This window comes from Jaculus jaculus, chromosome 2, assembly GCF_020740685.1.
Source record: "Jaculus jaculus isolate mJacJac1 chromosome 2, mJacJac1.mat.Y.cur, whole genome shotgun sequence".
In the NCBI taxonomy this organism is placed as follows: Eukaryota; Metazoa; Chordata; class Mammalia; order Rodentia; family Dipodidae; genus Jaculus; species Jaculus jaculus.
The window spans coordinates 128377369-128395326 of record NC_059103.1 but is presented as its reverse complement, the minus strand read 5'-3'; the positions used below and the strand labels follow the sequence as shown (position 1 = coordinate 128395326).

Below are 17958 nucleotides of genomic sequence, written 5' to 3'. Positions count from 1 at the left end.
AAGTCATGGGTCAGCCCTGGTTCAGGAGTTTGACAGTTCACTACAGTTTATTATTCAGTTACCTTTCAAAGACTAGCAGCTTTGGGCTATTTAAGCACAGCATTACAGTTCCCGATTCACTTCTGCATGTACTTTGTAGCATATTTAGAATTTGACTTCATTTTAAAATTCATGCTCATTGAGTAGGAGTGAAGTACAGTGAAGTACAGATGCATTTGCTAGACTGTGTACTGCTCAATAATGTTCCACACTGGAATCAGCCTGGGCAAGCACAGCTATAATTCTGAGTGGTTTTCTTCCATAGGTAGATACAATCAGTCTAAATGCTGCAAGCACACTGTTAGTTTCTGGCACCAAAGAAGGCATGGTGAACATTTGGGACCTCACTACAGCCACCTTATTGCACCAGGTCCCATGCCATTCTGGGACTGTACATGAGACTGCTTTTAGCCCAGGTAGGTATGACCCTTTTTAACATCAATGACAGTATGTCAATTGGGATTTTGAAATTTTTAAAAAAATGCTTAAAAGAAAAACATGATATGCTGATAAACAGTTGTGCCTACAGCTAAGATCAGTTTATGTCCACATATTGTATACTTGTGGCACTGGTAAGTTACATATGGTTCTTAATTCTTCAGTATTAGAGAAGTGAGATATAAGTGGGAGTAAGTTCATATCAAAGGATCCTCTCATCCCAGGGTCTTAGAAACAGACAGATACAAGAAGCATTTCTAAGAGTATAAATACAAGGAGCTTGAGAAAATGAAAATGACAAGTCAATTCAGAAATAAGACCTCAGAATACTCTAGATTGCTTTTAAGGTTGTCCTCCACCTGTGTCTTGCTGTATGTTGCAGACAGTCGCCATGTCCTCAGTACAGGAGCAGATGGCTGTCTGAATGTGGTCGATGTGCAGACAGGGATGCTCATCTCCTCCATGACATCAACCGAGCCCCAGAGGTACATTCCTGATGAGCAGTGAGGGTATTTGTGGCTTATCTGTTCAATGTAATATGCCCCTTCCTTCATGACAAACTGATTATTTCCCTTTCTTGTAGGTGTTTTATCTGGGATGGAAATTCTGTTTTATCTGGGAGTCAGTCTGGTGAGCTGCTTGTTTGGGATCTCCTTGGAGCAAAAATCAGTGAGAGAATACAGGGACACACAGGCAAGTAGTAGTGCAGCTGTCTAGATCTTCAACTCGGGCCTGCCTTTCCAGCAGGGGACACACTCCTCCCAGGCAGGCAACACTGTGTCCTCTAGGCTGTGGACCTTTATACATTCTGGTGGGCTGGTAGTTATCTGCATGTCTTAAGCAGCTCAGGATTTATGGTGACATATTAAAAGGAAGTCTTAACTTCCTATATGGAGAATTTAAAACCATGGTATTTTGAAGCTGTATTTTGATAACCTATGGGCTCTAAAAAATAATGCATTTTTTATAAACCCAGGAAACAATCCCAAATGAATCACAATGAAAACTAGGGCCTTTTCTACCTAATGGTGTCAAGACTGCAGACACACTTCCCATCTTCCTGAGATGTTCCTGTGTCCCACATGCATCTTGTTATTGAAGTGTGTGGGTTAACACTGTAACATAAGCCATCTTAGATGTCTGCCACCCTCTTATCATTTAAGCAGGCTCTCTCAGAGACTTCATATAGTTTGCTTACATTTGCTTGCTTTCCTCCTAATCATCTGGAGGGCTGTGGCTGTTACTTACTGTTAACTATTCACTTGCCACTGTGAGTAGTAGCTTTTATTTTTTCCCATCACCGTTTCATATAGTTATTTCTTAAATGTATACCATAAAACTAGGGAGCTATGCTTTCCTCCTCAATTTAGTAGCTTGAATAACCATATTTCACATGTCACACCTTCCACTACAGAACAAGTAAACTGGCAAGCTTGGTCAGTGTCATTTTCCTTCCTGCGTCTCAGGGCTTTTGTTAGTATTCCATTTTTCCAAGATACACATATTTATCAGTAATTCCCAATTGCCTTAGCTTTAGATTTATATCTAAATGGTTTCTGTTCTCCCAACTTCTTGAGGCAGTTGTTTCAAGTTTAGAAGGACATCACAAGCAGCACTCACTTTCTCTTTGTCAGTGTGAGAGTCAGCATCATGGGTCTCCTTTTGGCTGTCATCCTCCCCCCTAACCAAATGTCTTTCTCTCAGGAGCTGTGACATGCATATGGATGAACGAACAGTGTAGCAGTATCATCACAGGAGGAGAAGACAGGCAAATTATGTTCTGGAAACTGCAGTATTAAGTGCCTTTTTCTCTCAAATATTAAGTCAACTCTTATTTAAGGTACTTTTAAGCCAAACTTTTAGGTGAATGTGTAATGATAGTAATTGGAAGTTTCACCACATGGAAAACTTGTGGCTTTAAACTTTCTAAATCATGGTGACTTCACTGAAAACCATTTGCTGCCATCTATTAAGATGAATAAACACAGCTACGTTAGTGAAGCGAGCATGACGTTTCTAAGGCAGAGGGTTGTTATAGTGTGAGAACAGCTAGGACGTTGTGCTGGATGGCAGTGGGAAGCTAAGACATACTAAACTGGGCTGGTGAAATACCAAAAATCACTAACCAGTTCAGGATTTTCTGATGTGTGTTTTCATGGGGTGCTTATTTTCTGTAATGCACCCAACTTCTAATAACCTGGGAAATGAATGGCAGTTCTTGTAACAGTAAGTTCACTGTATAGGAACAGTTTGTATATCATTTAGCTACTAAGTGTACATCTTTTCTACATTAAAAATATTTTTCTGTAATGAAAGCACTTTTCCATTTTGTATTTAAATTATTTATCCCAAAGACTAGTAGCTTTTAAGAATCATGTTAATCCTCCTATGGAGCCATTCTAGTGACACAAATTCAGTTCCATTTCTATTGAAGCTATATTCAGGTCCAAGGCCAGACAGCATGTGGCCAATCAGACTGGAAAATGTAAATTTCAGACGAGCTAAGCTATATGTATAGCAGTACCACTGATCCACTGTGATTTTAACTTTTCTGTGCTATTTCGAGCATTGTATCTTTCAGGCAGTATAGCATGAAGTAGAATTCTCAGTTTTAAGTGTCATTTAATACTGTGTACATGGAAGCTCTCTGGTGTCAACAGTGTCACCAGGTTCCTCCTGTGACCAGACCTGGCCACCTATTGCTCCCTGCTAGCAAGTGACTTTCAGACTACTGCAGCTCTGAGGACTATCAGTCATAGCCAAAGATGTGAGACGCAAATTTGATGACTGGTGAAGTTTCCAAATAATGCAGTATCAGACTAAACTTTAACTTTATTTGTATACATTTATTAAAATAGAGTAGGTATAAACAAAAAAAAAATATCAAGATAAAGTGTCAATGCAATTTTGATTGCAGGGAGGAGTCAGAAAAATGAAAATCATCAGGAAAAACATTCTATCCCAAAGTCTAGGTTACATAATGTTATAATTCATATGCCAAAATTAAGTATTACCCACTTACTCTACAAGTGAAAAAAGCAAGTCCAAAATCTATTTTTTAGTGTAAGAATCTTTACATTAAATATATAATGATTTCTCAGAAAGTGATACGGCAACATTTAGAAGTTTCCATTATGCAATGACTAGAAAATCTCAAATATACCTAGCCAGCTATGTTGTAGCTCAGTACATACCAATCACCAGAACTGTTCTGGGCTGGTGTATACTAGTTTGACCTGGAACTAGCATTGTGAGTTTTAGAAAGGCAGCAGTAATATTTTGGCTTGTATTCTAGATGATTACCATAGTTAAGGCGACAGCTGAAGCATATTAAGTGAAGGTAGTTAAGACTTAATGACAGTCATCACAATCTCTTGCAACCTACATACACTGTATAATGCTTACATGAGATGAAACTATTGTTGCTTAATTGAAATTTTATGCACACACATACAAAGAGAAAGAATTTTAAAAATAACAATCAAAGGCAATCATCCTAAATGTACTGATAGGTATTAAAAATGCAAATATACCATAGAACTGAAGTAATATGAGCACTACACTTTACATAGGAGAAAAGAGACTGGTTCTCATACAGCTAAGCCTGCATCAATCATCCTAATCACAATGGCTTATAAAAGCATCAGGTTTCCAGTAGAGAAACTACTCTAGGAAAGTCAGTAAATCTTTTGAAAGTTTCACATCTGTAAAACCAAGATAAACCTACAACTATCTTGGAATTGAGACTACTGGATGAAACAGGAAGATTCCCAGCCATGATGTAAGATAAGAGAAAGGCCCTCATGCAGCATGTGCTCCCTGGCTCCAGGAAAGCTTCGGGTGCATGATGCAGAAGTTGCCAAAGAAGGAAACTGAAGAAGCTCAGCAAGGTTTATGCTCCGCATGGCTTTTAAACCTCAGGAATGGTATGATCCATCAGGCTCTTCATAATGCTCGGCGCCATCCTACAAGACAGTCACTTTCATTATGGCATTTTTATTTTTCAAAAATATAGACAATCCAAAACAACCCAATTCCAGTTTTGGACCCATTAGTATCCATGAAAGAATGAAAGGTCTTTTTTTTTTTTTTTTTTTAATTTCAGAGCTACAGACAGAGAAAAAGGCAGAGAGAGAGAGAGAATTAATGGGTGTACCAGGGCCTCCAGCCACTGCAAATGAATTCCAGACGCATGCGCCCCCTTGTGCATCTGGCTAACGTGGGTCCTGTGGGCCCTGGGGAATCGAGCCCTGAACCAGGGTCCTCAGGCTTCACAGGCAAGTCCTTAACCACTAAGCTATCTCTTCAGCCCAGGAAAGGTCTTTTTAAATGAGCTCAAATCTAAGGATACTTGGAAATCAAGTTGCTGGTAAATATGACCTGACCTTTCTCTATTATGGTAAGAAAGAAAGGATAGAAGTCTTTGCATGTTAAAATTAAACACTTAATAGAAAATGGCAAGGCTGTGAAGAATTAGAAGAAATGTGGGTGACAAGGGGCCTAAAAGTGACTTAGGAAAAGAGAACTCTAGAACAACTCATCTTGTCAATATTTTTTTAACTCCAAGAATAGCTAGCGGCATTCTACTCAGAAGCCAACAGATGAAAATTTCATTGGGAAAGTTATGTGTAAGTAGCTGTTAAATCTCACTTTTGGGCTGGAGAGATGGTTCAGTAGTTCGAGGCTCAATTTCCCAGGATCCATGTAAGCTATAAGGTGGCACATGTGTCTGGAGTTCATTTGCAGTGGCTGAAGGCACCCATTCTCTCCCCCCCCCCCGCCTCTTTCTATCTCTCTCACTCTCAAATAAATAAATACCAAAATTAAATCTCACTTTCACATGCATGATAAAGATTGTGAAAGGAGGATTCCAGGGTAAATTGGCAACAGCTAGGATAGAAAACAGGACTTGGAAAGCTCTGGAGAAAGTCAACCCTTGCTGATACTTTTCCTGCTACCTGAGACACTGAAAAGAATAGAAACTATCACTCTAACATCCTACAGGCAAGAACTCTTCATCATGAACCACCATGACTGGCGAAGCAGAGGAACTGCAGGCAGAAAGTTCAGTAATTTGTATCAGTGTCATATGACTACATGCGTAACATTGAAGACTCATCCACTTACCGTTTAATAATATGCTCAAAGATAAAAGCAGGCATGATGGTAATGGTAACTACAGTCCCAGATGTTGACAGTATATCTGCAATTTGGGAATCCTGATGAAAACATATGAAGAAAACATATAATGGAAATTAAATTTTACTAGACTTCTAATAAACATATAAATACAATAAAACTGTTAATAGTCATAAAATAAAAATGTTGTTGTTCTGCTAATCTCTCTCAAATCTCAATCAGTGATATTTCCAATTCCTAGTTTTCCTTACCAAATTTGATTCTACAGAACACAGTTTTACAGATGGTAACAAGTCACTAAATAAACTGAGTTGAATATACTGTGTAAAATCTTTTCCTTGTTTACAAAATAAGTATTTTTCCCATATATAGTTAATTGTATCCTAGAACTTATGAAATAATCTTTTTTAAGTCACTTAAGATAATTAAGAATGATGGATTTAAAAAATTTATGAAGGGGCTGGAGAGATGGCTTAGTGGTTAAGCGCTTGCCTGTGAAGCCTAAAGACCCCGGTTCGAGGCTCGATTCCCTAGTACCCACATAAGCTAGATGGTGCATGCATCTGGAGTTCATTTGCAGTGGCTGGAGGCCCTGATGCATCCATTCTCTCTCTTTCCCCCCACCCCTCTCTCTCTCTGTTGCTCTCAAATAAATAAAAATAAAACAAAAACAACTAAAATCTATGAAAGTACTAATATGTACCAAAGTATTATTCATTTCCTATATTCCAGGACTGAAAAAAGTTGTACAACCATTTATTCAGATTGTCATCAAAAATTTCCCTGCACATCATGCCTAGAGGCATTACCTCCCCCAATAACTGACTACTGCTCTCACAACACACATCCATGGGGAATATCTGCAACCACACTGAGGAGGGCCAGCAACAGAATAGAGGCAGGGAAGCGGGAAAAGGATGGTACCAACACATGACATATCCATACTAAGTATGCCCATAATAAAAAAAAAAAAATTTCCCTGCCCATTTCCACAGAATTCTAACCTAAGGGACTTTTAGGGATCATTTAGTCCAGCCTGTCTTGGTATAGTTAGGCTAATTTCAGATAACATCCTAAAGAATTCCTGTGACTGGCCCAAGAACATAAGTTAGCTTTTGGCCCAGAGCCTCAGCTCCCACACTTCCTATCCTATACTATATAATATAGGTATATTTTCAAAGTCAACTGATCAAAATAAAGGCATTTTCTAAAATAAAAAAAAAAAAAAAAACAAGCACAGGTTCATTCCTGACCTTCAATCCAATGACATTCTGTCCATTGACTTCACAGATGTTATGTTCAGTAAGAAGACCATTTCTGGCAGCAGAACTATCTTTCACTATGGATGTTATTTTTCCACTTTTGAAGATAAAACCAACATGTCCACTACTATCCTTATGCATAGTAATTGTCCGTTCAAAAGGTCTGCAAACATAATGATTGGGTTCAACTGAAATTTTAATTTCATATTCCATTGAATTTCACATGCCACAAATTCCACTACGTTGGATATTATATAGTAAGTGCTAAATGCTTCTAAAAAGAACAACTTATGGCTCTGAGGTTGTGGATGCACATGTATCTTTGAAAAATTTTTTAAACCACTGAAATATGATTGACTTGCTCTCAAGATCTTCTCCTTTAAGCATGAGAGACAACAGTACTTCATACAGTGTAGCAACAGCCTTTTTCCCAGAGACACTGTGGTGGTTTGATTCAGGTGTCCCCCATAAACTTAGGTGTTCTGAATGCTAGATTCCCAGCTGATAGAGATTTGGGAATTAACACCTTCTGGAGGCAGTGTATTGTTGGGGGTGGACTTATGGGTGTTATAGCCAGTTTCCCCATGCCAGTGTGTGGTACACTCTCCTGTTCCTGTTGTCCACCTTGCCGGGGGGGTGATCTCCACCCTCTGCTCATGCCATCATTTTCCCCTGCCATCGTGGAGCTTCCCTTCAAGCCTGTAAGCCAAAAATAAACCTCTTTTCCCATAAGCTGCTCTTGGTTGGGTGATTTCTACCAGCAATGTGAACCTGACTGCAACAGACCCATTATACTTTTACGTTAACAATGAGATGCCTTGGACATACATCATTCAATACTTTTAGTATTTCCTGAAGCATAACTTCCCAGAGAAAGTAAATTTACTGCTCATATCTTGATTTTGAAAATTTTAGATTCTTTTTTGCCCTGGTTTTATTATTCTTAAATTTTTAGTATTATGTTAGTTTAGTTTATGTTTAGTATTATGTTGGGGGGGTTGAGACAGAGTTTTATTTTGTAACCCTGGCTAGCCTTAAACTTTAGATCCTTCTGCCTCTGCCTCCCAAGTGCTTAGACAAGTAGTGGAAGGTTCCTCAAACCCCTATGGAAGGAAGGGCCACAGCCATAGCAAAAAGACAGCCTTAGGAGCTGTCATGTTGGTTATACACTGCTCACTTTCCTACTGTTCTGCCATCATGTTACTGTAAGACTGCAATTCCTACTGTTCTGCCATCATTGTTATACACTATGAAATGTATAACAGTCAAACGTTCCTATTTGTCCAACTTACTCTTTGATTTATTTTTATTTTCTTTTTGCTTAGACATAGGTAAAAAATGACTGATCACTTTTAATAAAATGTATATTAAATTCCTAAAATGGTTAATTTTAAATTCTAAAATTTTAGAAACTGAAAATATAGCCATAGATAAAAATCAGATAAGCCGAGTATACTGGCATCACCTTTAATCCCAGCACTTGGGAGGCAGAGGTAGGAGGATCACCATGAGTTTAAGGCCACCCTGAGATTACATAGTAAATTCTAGGTCAGCCTGAGCTAGAGTGAAACCCTACCTCGAAAAAAAAAAAAAAAAAATCAGAGGTTTTAGAAAGAAATAATAAACCAATGCTTAGGGCTGGAGAGATGGCTTAGCAGTTAAGGAGTACGCCTGTGAAGTCTAAGGACCAGGTTTAATTCTCCAGGTCCCATGTAAGCCAGATGCACATGGTGGCACATGCGTCTGGAGTTCATTTGCAGTGGCTAGAGGCCCTGGTGTGCCATTCTCTCTTTATCTCTGTCCCCCTCTCTGTTTCTAATAAATAAATAAAAATAAATCTTTAACAATGTAATATAGTACTCATCAGGGCTAGGAAAAACAATAAACAGAGGCCCATTTTTCTTGTACAGAATGTTTAAGTTATAAATTATAGCTAAAAGACTTTCATCCTCATAGTAATGAAATGCACAGCCTCCCCAGAGGGCAGATTTGATTTACAAAACTACCCAAGTTCTTGGAAGCTCTGTGTCTGCTCTAAGCCTATGTGAACACCCTAGGCTGGATGGTTAGGCAGTAGGTTGGAACATGAGGCCACCTTTATGTCACACTGCCTCAGTTATTGCCCTAGCATATATTTTCCAGAAACATAAAGATAGGAAAGTCTGCTCACAGGACAAATGAGATAAGGTATACATGAAAATCAGAATTATATTTAAAAATATCAGAACAGTCTACACCACCCGACATTTGATCATCATCTCAAAAAATAAAAAAATAAATAAAACCCCAAAAGCTGTATTTACAGAATCTTGAAGCACAATAAAATGGGAAAGTCGACTTGAATTTCTATTTGTACTATTGAGTAATGGCTTACCTGTCGCGGATGGTCATTGTAATCTTCTCTCCAAAAGCCTGCTTGAGTACCTTGTGTGCCTTATCAGAGCTCCAGCCTGCACAGTTGTCACCATTGATCTGGAGCACCTGGTCACCAAACCTCAGACCAACCAATGAGGCTGGAGAATTAGCCTGAACTAGCTGAACAAATACACCCTACAATAATGAGAAAACAATTAGTCATTTATTGCTGTTACAGTTTTAAAATGGCTGGTTAGGAATCTCTTTTAGTACATAAGAAAAAGACAATCGAGAAATACTCTATAATTATGTACTGTTACCCCATAAAAAACCTGAAATATGTATTAGGGCAGTAACCCCCAAAACAAGAAAAAAAATTTTTAATTTCAGTCATGACCCACCTGATACACCTCTAGCAGACCCCTCTTCACCTTAGAATAAAAAGACTTAAGAACAGGGCAACTTGTGACAGAATGCCAAGTAGTAAGTGTTAGCACATGATCATTATTAGGGGGAAGGCAAGTCGATGTTAAAAGTTCTTTAAGTTCTTTCACAGCTTTAGGAAAAATGCTAGTTTAAGGTAATAATTCTACCTTTCAAGCTGAAAGGTTGCTTTATTCAGTTCTTAGATTATGCATAATCAAGTAAAATTAGGAATTAAACAGGCTAAAATAATAAGCATGTTACAAACCATAACAAAAACGCTTATAAAGGATCCATTATGATATACAGAAAAGTACCACTAACAACTCAGAGATACACATACTTGTTGAACCAAATATAGACAAACACAAAAGAAGAGGAAGAAACCTAGGGAAATGTAACTCCATCTACAAAGTTAGACCTTCTCTATAGCCTAGGCCTGTTTCTCCCATCAAGTGGCATAAACAGGTAGCAACCCATTAAGTGGACCACTGTGCGTTGGCCAAGTGGATAAAACCATGGCAAAGATAACCACAGCAGGGCAAAAGGGACTATTAAGAGAATCTTTGCTACAGAATACTCACAGGAGAGGAAGGTCAAGAACAGTAAAGTCAGGGCTTCCCAATCAAGCACACTAATGTGTCTTGCTTAAGCTGTGAAAGCGTGGCACACATGATGCCTTCAGCATCTCACAGCAAGGCTGGGTTCCTGCCAAAATCAGCCTCATTCACTTAAGCACTGGAGCACAATTATTTTATATGTGGAAAGGCCAACACCTAAGACTTACACAGAATTCAGTAATGATGAAAATTATAAACTGGGTAAAGACCTACTATAACCCTTACAACTCTAAACTGTTCTTGTTTCATGACTTCAGTGTCACAAGGTAAAAGATAAGTAATTGTAATAATATTAAGTACTCTGGCTGCCCTATTATAAAGAAACTTGCTCAGGAAGTGGCCCTTCAAAACCCAATGTTAAAGACAGAAAAAACAATCCTGCAAAACTATCTCACAAAGTAAATCATTACCATTTGGCTTAAAAGTATGCACATTTCAATTTTTAACTATCACATGTGCTGCCTATTTTAATCCAAGATTTCTATTACACAGGCTATTATTATAGCTTATAATATATGTAAGACAAGTGACCTGTATTTCAGTTAATACTATTTTTAAAAATCATTCAAAATAATGTGCTTAATAAGCTCCCTCACAACAGGGCATCCCCAAGTGAACAAATTTAAATTAGTAGATTTATAATAACCCCAATTATAGATGCACCACTACAATTCATTTCTAATTATATTAGTTATTCTTTAAAATTCTTTAAGCCAGTTAAATAAATTCAAATTTGTATAAAAATACTTACATTATCAATGGACTTAAGCCTCAGTCCAATTTTTCCATCTTGATCTTTACACAAAATGACTTCACGAATCCCTTGCTTAATTTCCGCCCTACGAATTCCGACGTCATTACCTGTTACAGGTGCCACCATGTAATTCATACTGGAAGGTCTTGCTACCAACTGTTGGCAAATACACATAATGTGTCAATATTTACAAATACTCTCATTTTTTAAAAAATCAAAATTAATTGTAACATACTGAGTATGGTTTTCTAAAAAATAATCCATAAATCTTTTTTTTTTAATTTTTATTTATTTATTTGAGAGCGACAGATAGAGAGAAAGACAGATAGAGGAGAGAGAGAGAATGGGCACGCCAGGGCTTCCAGCCTCTGCAAACGAACTCCAGATGCATGAGCCCCCTTGTGCATCTGGCTAACGTGGGACCTGGGGAACCGAGCCTCGAACCGGGGTCCTTAGGCTTCACAGGCAAGCGCTTAACCACTAAGCCATCTCTCCAGCCCGCATAAATCATTTTATCCTAATGAGATTGGAATTCTACAAAGCCGACACTAGTTTTTATTCACCAATTCCTTCTGTAATTTACTTCCCATTATCATCCGGGTTTAGTGACTTGCTATGCTTGCTGCCTTCTGGTGCCACAGAACTCATCTCACGGGTACCAGCAGCTGTGGCCTAACAGCAACTCACTTAACAAAAGAGTAAACATGTGACAACAGTCTTGTAAGACACAATGTTGGCATTAACTTAAGAACCATTTCTCAGAGCATAATTGTCATTAAACAACTCCCTTGGTTTGTCTTTATCTCAAACATTCTCCCTAACTTGTGCTTTTAGTCTCTATGAAAAAGAGCAGCATTTACCTCTCAGTCATATTATGAAGATGCAGACAGGATAGTTTTACACGTTTTCTTGCAGAGAACTGAGTTTTTTAAAAGTATTTGTTTATTTGTTTGTTTGTTTATTTGATAGAGATAGAGGGAAAGAGAGAGAGAGAATAGGCATGCCAGGGCCTCCAGCCACTGCAAACAAACTCCAGATGCATGCACCCTCTTGTGCATCTGGCTAACGTGGGTCCTGGGGAATTGAACCTGGGTCCTTTGGCTTTGGCAGGCAGACACCTTAACTGCTAAGCCATCCCTGCAGCCCGAGAACTGATTTTTTTTTTTTTAATTTACTAATACCATGATGGAATAACTTACATTTACTTTTTGTTATGGAAAAAATAAAGACAAAAGCTGTGAAACTGTGATGTTCAGAGTGACAGCAGGCAAGAATATGAGCTATGAAAACATCAGAGTTAAGTGTTTATTTACTGAGACCTGATGGTAACCCTGACAGCACATTCTAAAACTGACATGCTAACAGAAGCAACAAAAACATCTACACTTAGAAATTATCATGAAAGTAATGGGAACACAATGTCAAAAGAAATTCTTGAGGAAAGGAATAATTATAGACATGAGACTTTGAAAGGAAAGTAGGCAATGGGATAAAAATGAAACTTAAGAAGCAAATGAAGACTCAGTTGTAATTCATGTGCTTGAGAATTACCAAGATTCTAGAGCTGATGGTCTAATGGAAGAAACACACATGAACTACACTAGACATCAACAGAGCACCAGGAAGAACCACCTGTGAAATAACAGCAAGTAGACTGCCATGCCACTAGGTTAAAGAGACAACTATGAGGTAAGGTGGAGGAAACCAGAATTTACAGAGTGAGTCTGGAAAGGAAAGGGTTGCACAAAGAAGGTTCCTAAAGTCTGAAATAGGATCCCCTTACTCAGTCTGAAGCTGAGTATTAATCTAAGTGGCATGAAGTAAGGCTTCACAAGGCTGGGGAGCACTGTACGTTCCAGTACACTGTACAGGGTGCAGAGACATTCACCCCTAACAACCAGAGTAGGGAGCACTTAGGAATAACAAGAGAACACTAAGGTCCCCTGGTGGGTACCATGGAAACATTCTAGTTTTTCAGGCCTGATCTGACAATAGCCAGCTTCAAAAAAATCAAGCTTATCCACAGGTAACTTAACTGCTTACCAGAACAAATACTAACATTTAAAGAAATTCAACAAATCCTACCACTTATATATACACAATATCCAGCATACAGTTAAAAACCATGTGGCATGTGACAAGCAAGATAATGTAACACACAATCAGAAAATTCAGTCAATAGAAGATTACAGAATAACATAGATTGTAAAATTACCAGACAGTTTAAAATAGCAACTACACATAATGCTCAGTATGGTCAAGGATTTAAAGAAAATCAAGAGTTAGAGAGAGATGGCTCAGCAGTTAAACGGACCTTGTTTACAAAGCCTAACAACCCAGGTTTGATTTCCTCAGTACCCACATAAAGCCAGATGCACAAAACGTTGTATATGGAGATAGTTTGCAATGGCAGGAGACCCTAGCACAATCATGCTTTCTCTGCCCCTCTCTTTTGAGTTCGAGGCCACACTAAGACTACATAGTGAATTCCAGGTCAGCTTTGGCTAGAGCAAGACCCTACCCTGAAACACCAAAAAAGATCAGACAACATTTACCTTCATCTAAATCTCTGACAAAGTTGCCAGAGATATACAATTAGAAAGGATGGCCTCATTAATAAATGATACTGGGAGCTCTACACATTAGACCCACACTAGAGTTCATCTTAGACCATACACACAAATTACCTCCAAAAGGATTAAGGACTCAAGTATAAGGCATGAAACCACAAACAGAAGAAAAAACTCTTTGATATTTATCTTGATATTGATTTTTATTTTGATACAGAATCACAAAAAAAGCAAAAACATGTAAGTAGGATTATATCAAACTAAAAAGTAGCAAAATGAAAGCAACCTCAGCAAAATTATTTAAAAATCACATATCTGATAAGGGGTTAATATCCAGAGTGTATAAAGAATTCACAAAACTCAATAGCAAAAAAAAAAAAAAAAAAAAAAGCCAATAACCTAGTTTTTAAAATAAAAATACTGGGCTGGAGAAATGGCTTAGCGGTTAAGCGCTTGCCTGTGAAGCCTAAGGACCCCGGTTCGAGGCTCGGTTCCCCAGGTCCCACGTTAGCCAGATGCACAAGGGGGCGCACGCGTCTGGAGTTCGTTTGCAGAGGCTGGAAGCCTTGGCGCGCCCATTCTCTCTCTCTCCCTCTGTCTTTCTCTCTGTGTCTGTCGCTCTCAAATAAATAAATAAAAAATTTTAAAAAATATATAAAATAAAAATACTTGAATAGACATTTTTCTAAAGAAGCCATACTAACAGCCTATAGGTTTATGAAAGGGATGCTCAACATTATCAATCATCAGGAAGTGCCTAGAGGAGCCATCACTGTGGATAGTGGTGACTACTGAGGAGATCTAAGACTTGTCAAAGTGATGAAAAAGCTGGAAAAAAGAGACACTCGAGAGCTCAGCACTGGAGGAGGCATCTCTATCACACCTGCCAGGTCTCAAGGAACATTATGGAGGAGGTGGCAGAAACAGTATCAGTGCTGCTCTCACCACTGACCAGAAACTTCTCTTTGGAGATTACTGTGAATACTGGGAGACACAAAGCTCATGTATGCTGAGAATAAAAGGCTATTTAAGAGCTCATTGCTAAATAAAGCCTTAGGGAACATTGTAGAAGAAGGGATGAAAGAAACTAAGAGTCACAAAGTTTGGAGGAATAATATAAGACACTATCCTCCATACACTGACTGGTGCATTCAGGAGTGACCTCTCAGTGAGTGGTATTACCTTCTTAAGACCTATACAATATTGTATCATCAACATCTGGACCTAGATGATAGAGGAGGGCCAAAAGAATGAGATATCAAAACAAGAAAGATGAAGAGGAGGGTGTTCAGCAGAATAGGGGAGGGGAAAGGGAACAAAAAAGGTCAACTAGGAGGAGACTGAAATCAAATTACAGTATGCTCATGTATTAAAATTCTCAATAATGAAACAAAAAATCATTTAGAAATGCAAATTCAAAAGTCAAAAATGAGATTACCACATAACATCTGTTAAGGTGAATACTATCAAAAAGACAGTTGGTAAAAGTATTGGAAAGAGTGCAGAGAAAGCAAACACTTGTGTACTGTTGTACACTGAATGTAAATTATTACAACCATTATAGAAACAGTCTAGAGACTCTCATAAAATAAAGAAAAGTTGGGCTGGAGGGATGGCTTAGTGGTTAAAGCATTTGCTACGGAGCCATAGGACTCAGGTACAATTCCCTACTACCTAAGTTAGCCAGATACACAAGGAGTGCATACATCTGGAGTTCTTTGCAGTGGCTAGAGGACCTGGCACACCCATTCATATTCTCTCTCTCTCTCTCTCTCTCTCTCTCTCTCTCTCTCTCTCTCTCTCTCTCTTTCTCTCCCTCCCTCCCTCCCTCCTTCTTTCTCTGTCAAATAAATAAATAAACAAGTAAATTTAGGACTGGAGAGATGATTTAGCAGTTAAGGTGCTTGCCTTGCAAAGCCTAAGGAACCAGGTGTGATTCCCCAATACCAATGTAAGCCAAATGTACAAGATGGCACATACATCTGGAGTTCATTTGCACTGGCTAGAGGCTCTTGTGTGCTTATTCTCTTTCTTTCCCTCACTCTCTCCCTCTTTCCCTCCCTCTCTCAATAAATAAATAAAATAAAAAATAAAAAGTATTACCATATAATCCAGGAGTCCCTCTTCTGGACATATATTCAAAAGAAATAAAATCAATATATCCAACATGCTTTCTGTACCACTGGTCATAGTGGCCAAGACTTAGAAACAAGTGTCTATCAACAGATGAAAGGACAAAGCTCTGATTACTCAGCCACTGACATTTGAACAATATGGACAAACCTGGAGAACATTATGCTAAATGAAACAAACCAAACACAAAAAGACACCATCTGGTCTCCTTGCTATGTAGAATCTAACAGTCACACAGAAACAGAGTACGGTAGCCAGTGTCAGGGATAGACAGGGGGCCAAGGGATAGAGGAACGGTGGGGAACTGTTGGTCAAAGTGCAGAAACTTTCAATGATAAAACTAAGTTCTAGGGATCTCATGAATAGCATGATAACCATAGCTTTTAATACTGTACACTTGAAATTTCTTACCAGATCTTAGTGTTTTTACTACAAATAAAAATGTATTTATATAAGGTGGTGGCTGTGCATATTAGCTTGATATCAGAATGATTTCATAGTATACACACATTTCAATATATGCTGTACACCTTGAGTATACATAATCTTAATGTGTAGACTGTATCTCAATAAATCTGGGTGAACCAGATAGATCAGAGACACAAGAAAAATACTGCATATGAAATGAAGTATTCAATGGGTAGAAAGAATTAATAGAAATCTCCAGCAACAAATTAATAATTAAAACAAAATTCTGTTTAAAAATGGACCCAGCCAAAGGACTTAGGGTTCAACTCCCCAGGACCCACATAAGCCAGATGCACAAGGTGGCCCATACATCTGGAGTTTATTTGCAGTGGCTGGAGGCCCTGACATGCCCATTCTCTCTCTTTCTAAATAAATAAATAATAAAATGGACAAGGCAAGGTACCAATAGCCCTAAACATTCAGATACCTCTAATCTACTAGGTACTAAATGGTGAAAAAGAAAAAAAGACCAGGGCTGGAGAGATGGCTTAGCGGTTAAGCGCTTGCCTATGAAGCCTAAGGACCCCAGTTCGAGGCTCGGTTCCCCAGGTCCCACGTTAGCCAGATGCACAAGGGGGCGCACGCGTCTGGAGTTCGTTTGCAGAGGCTGGAAGCCCTGGCGCGCCCATTCTCTCTCTCTCCCTCTATCTGTCTTTCTCTCTGTGTCTGTCGCTCTCAAACAAATAAATTAAAAAATTTAAAAAAAAAAAAGAAAAGAAAAAAAGACCACCTGATGTTCTAGTCAAGGGAAAGGGAACAAGGAATTCACAACACATGAAGCAAACAAAATCAGAAATACTAACGGAAGGCTCATAACCAGTTACTAAAATAAGATCACATATCACTGTCTTTTCTCTGCCTATAGTAATTAACTATTTTGTTTCTCTACACATTCCTTTACCTTTACAAATGGACTGTGGGTAAGGTTTCACTTTTGTCTTTAAGATTAAAAAAATTTTCATCTGGAAATATGAATATTAACAAGGTAATTGATAATATAATAATATCATGACCATAAGCACCATGACAACTGTCACCACGCTATACCATTCCTGAAAGGGTGAGTCATTTCCCTTGAATCAGAAGTAGAGTGACTTTGTACACTCCTAAAATTAAGAAAAATTTCCTATTTTTTAAAGTTGTAAACAACAGGAATATGTGACAGAGATCACAGTGATTATTAAAGCCCCAAGTATGCATTATGGGCTATTTGCTTTTTTAAGACTATTTTTAAAAACCTTGATTTTTATGAAGGAAAACTGTATTGTTTTGTTTTGTTTTGTTTTCAAGGTAAAGTTTCACCCTAGACCAGACTGACCTGGAATTCATTATGTAGTATCAGGGTGGCCTACTACCTCTACCTCCCGAGTTTTAGGATTAAGGGTATGTGCCACCATGCCCAGCCTAGAGAATTACATTTCTTTTCTTTTCTTTTTTTAAGTTTTTTTTTTTTTTTTTTAGTTTTTATTAACATTTTCCATGATGATAAAAAAAATATCCCATGGCAATACCCTCCCTCCCCCACCCACACTTTTCCCTTTGAAATTTCATTCTCCATCATATTACCTCCCCATCTCAATCACTGTACTTACATATATACAATACCAACCTAGAGAATTACATTTTGTAAGAAAGTAGACAGTTGTCATATGAAATTCAAATATCTGTAGAAGTGTGGACATAATACAGAGAATTAAAAGAGCAGATGGTGGCAGGTATTAAACTACTCAATCAGCTCCAGATCCATCCTTCCATGC

At 38.2% G+C, this 17958-nt stretch overlaps 2 protein-coding genes across 5 annotated transcripts in view; one reads left to right on the top strand and one right to left on the bottom strand.

Moving 5' to 3' along the window:
- Window positions 1–2795, top strand: part of Nsmaf (neutral sphingomyelinase activation associated factor) — a 68946-nt gene extending 66151 nt beyond the window's left edge. For all 3 annotated transcript variants that reach the window (XM_045143712.1, XM_045143710.1, XM_045143711.1), the window contains exons 28-31: window positions 305–455; window positions 860–962; window positions 1061–1170; window positions 2182–2795. In XM_045143712.1, the coding sequence (XP_044999647.1) occupies window positions 305–455; window positions 860–962; window positions 1061–1170; window positions 2182–2276 (459 nt within the window). In that variant the 3' untranslated portion in view covers window positions 2277–2795. The remainder of the gene's footprint in view (window positions 1–304; window positions 456–859; window positions 963–1060; window positions 1171–2181) is intronic.
- Window positions 2796–3341: 546 nt separating this feature from the next.
- Window positions 3342–17958, bottom strand: part of LOC101602277 (syndecan binding protein) — a 39403-nt gene continuing 24786 nt past the window's right edge. For both annotated transcript variants that reach the window (XM_045144052.1, XM_045144051.1), the window contains exons 5-9: window positions 11028–11186; window positions 9253–9428; window positions 6870–7041; window positions 5605–5696; window positions 3342–4442 (exon numbers count right to left, since the gene is read on the bottom strand). In XM_045144052.1, the coding sequence (XP_044999987.1) occupies window positions 4388–4442; window positions 5605–5696; window positions 6870–7041; window positions 9253–9428; window positions 11028–11186 (654 nt within the window). In that variant the 3' untranslated portion in view covers window positions 3342–4387. The remainder of the gene's footprint in view (window positions 4443–5604; window positions 5697–6869; window positions 7042–9252; window positions 9429–11027; window positions 11187–17958) is intronic.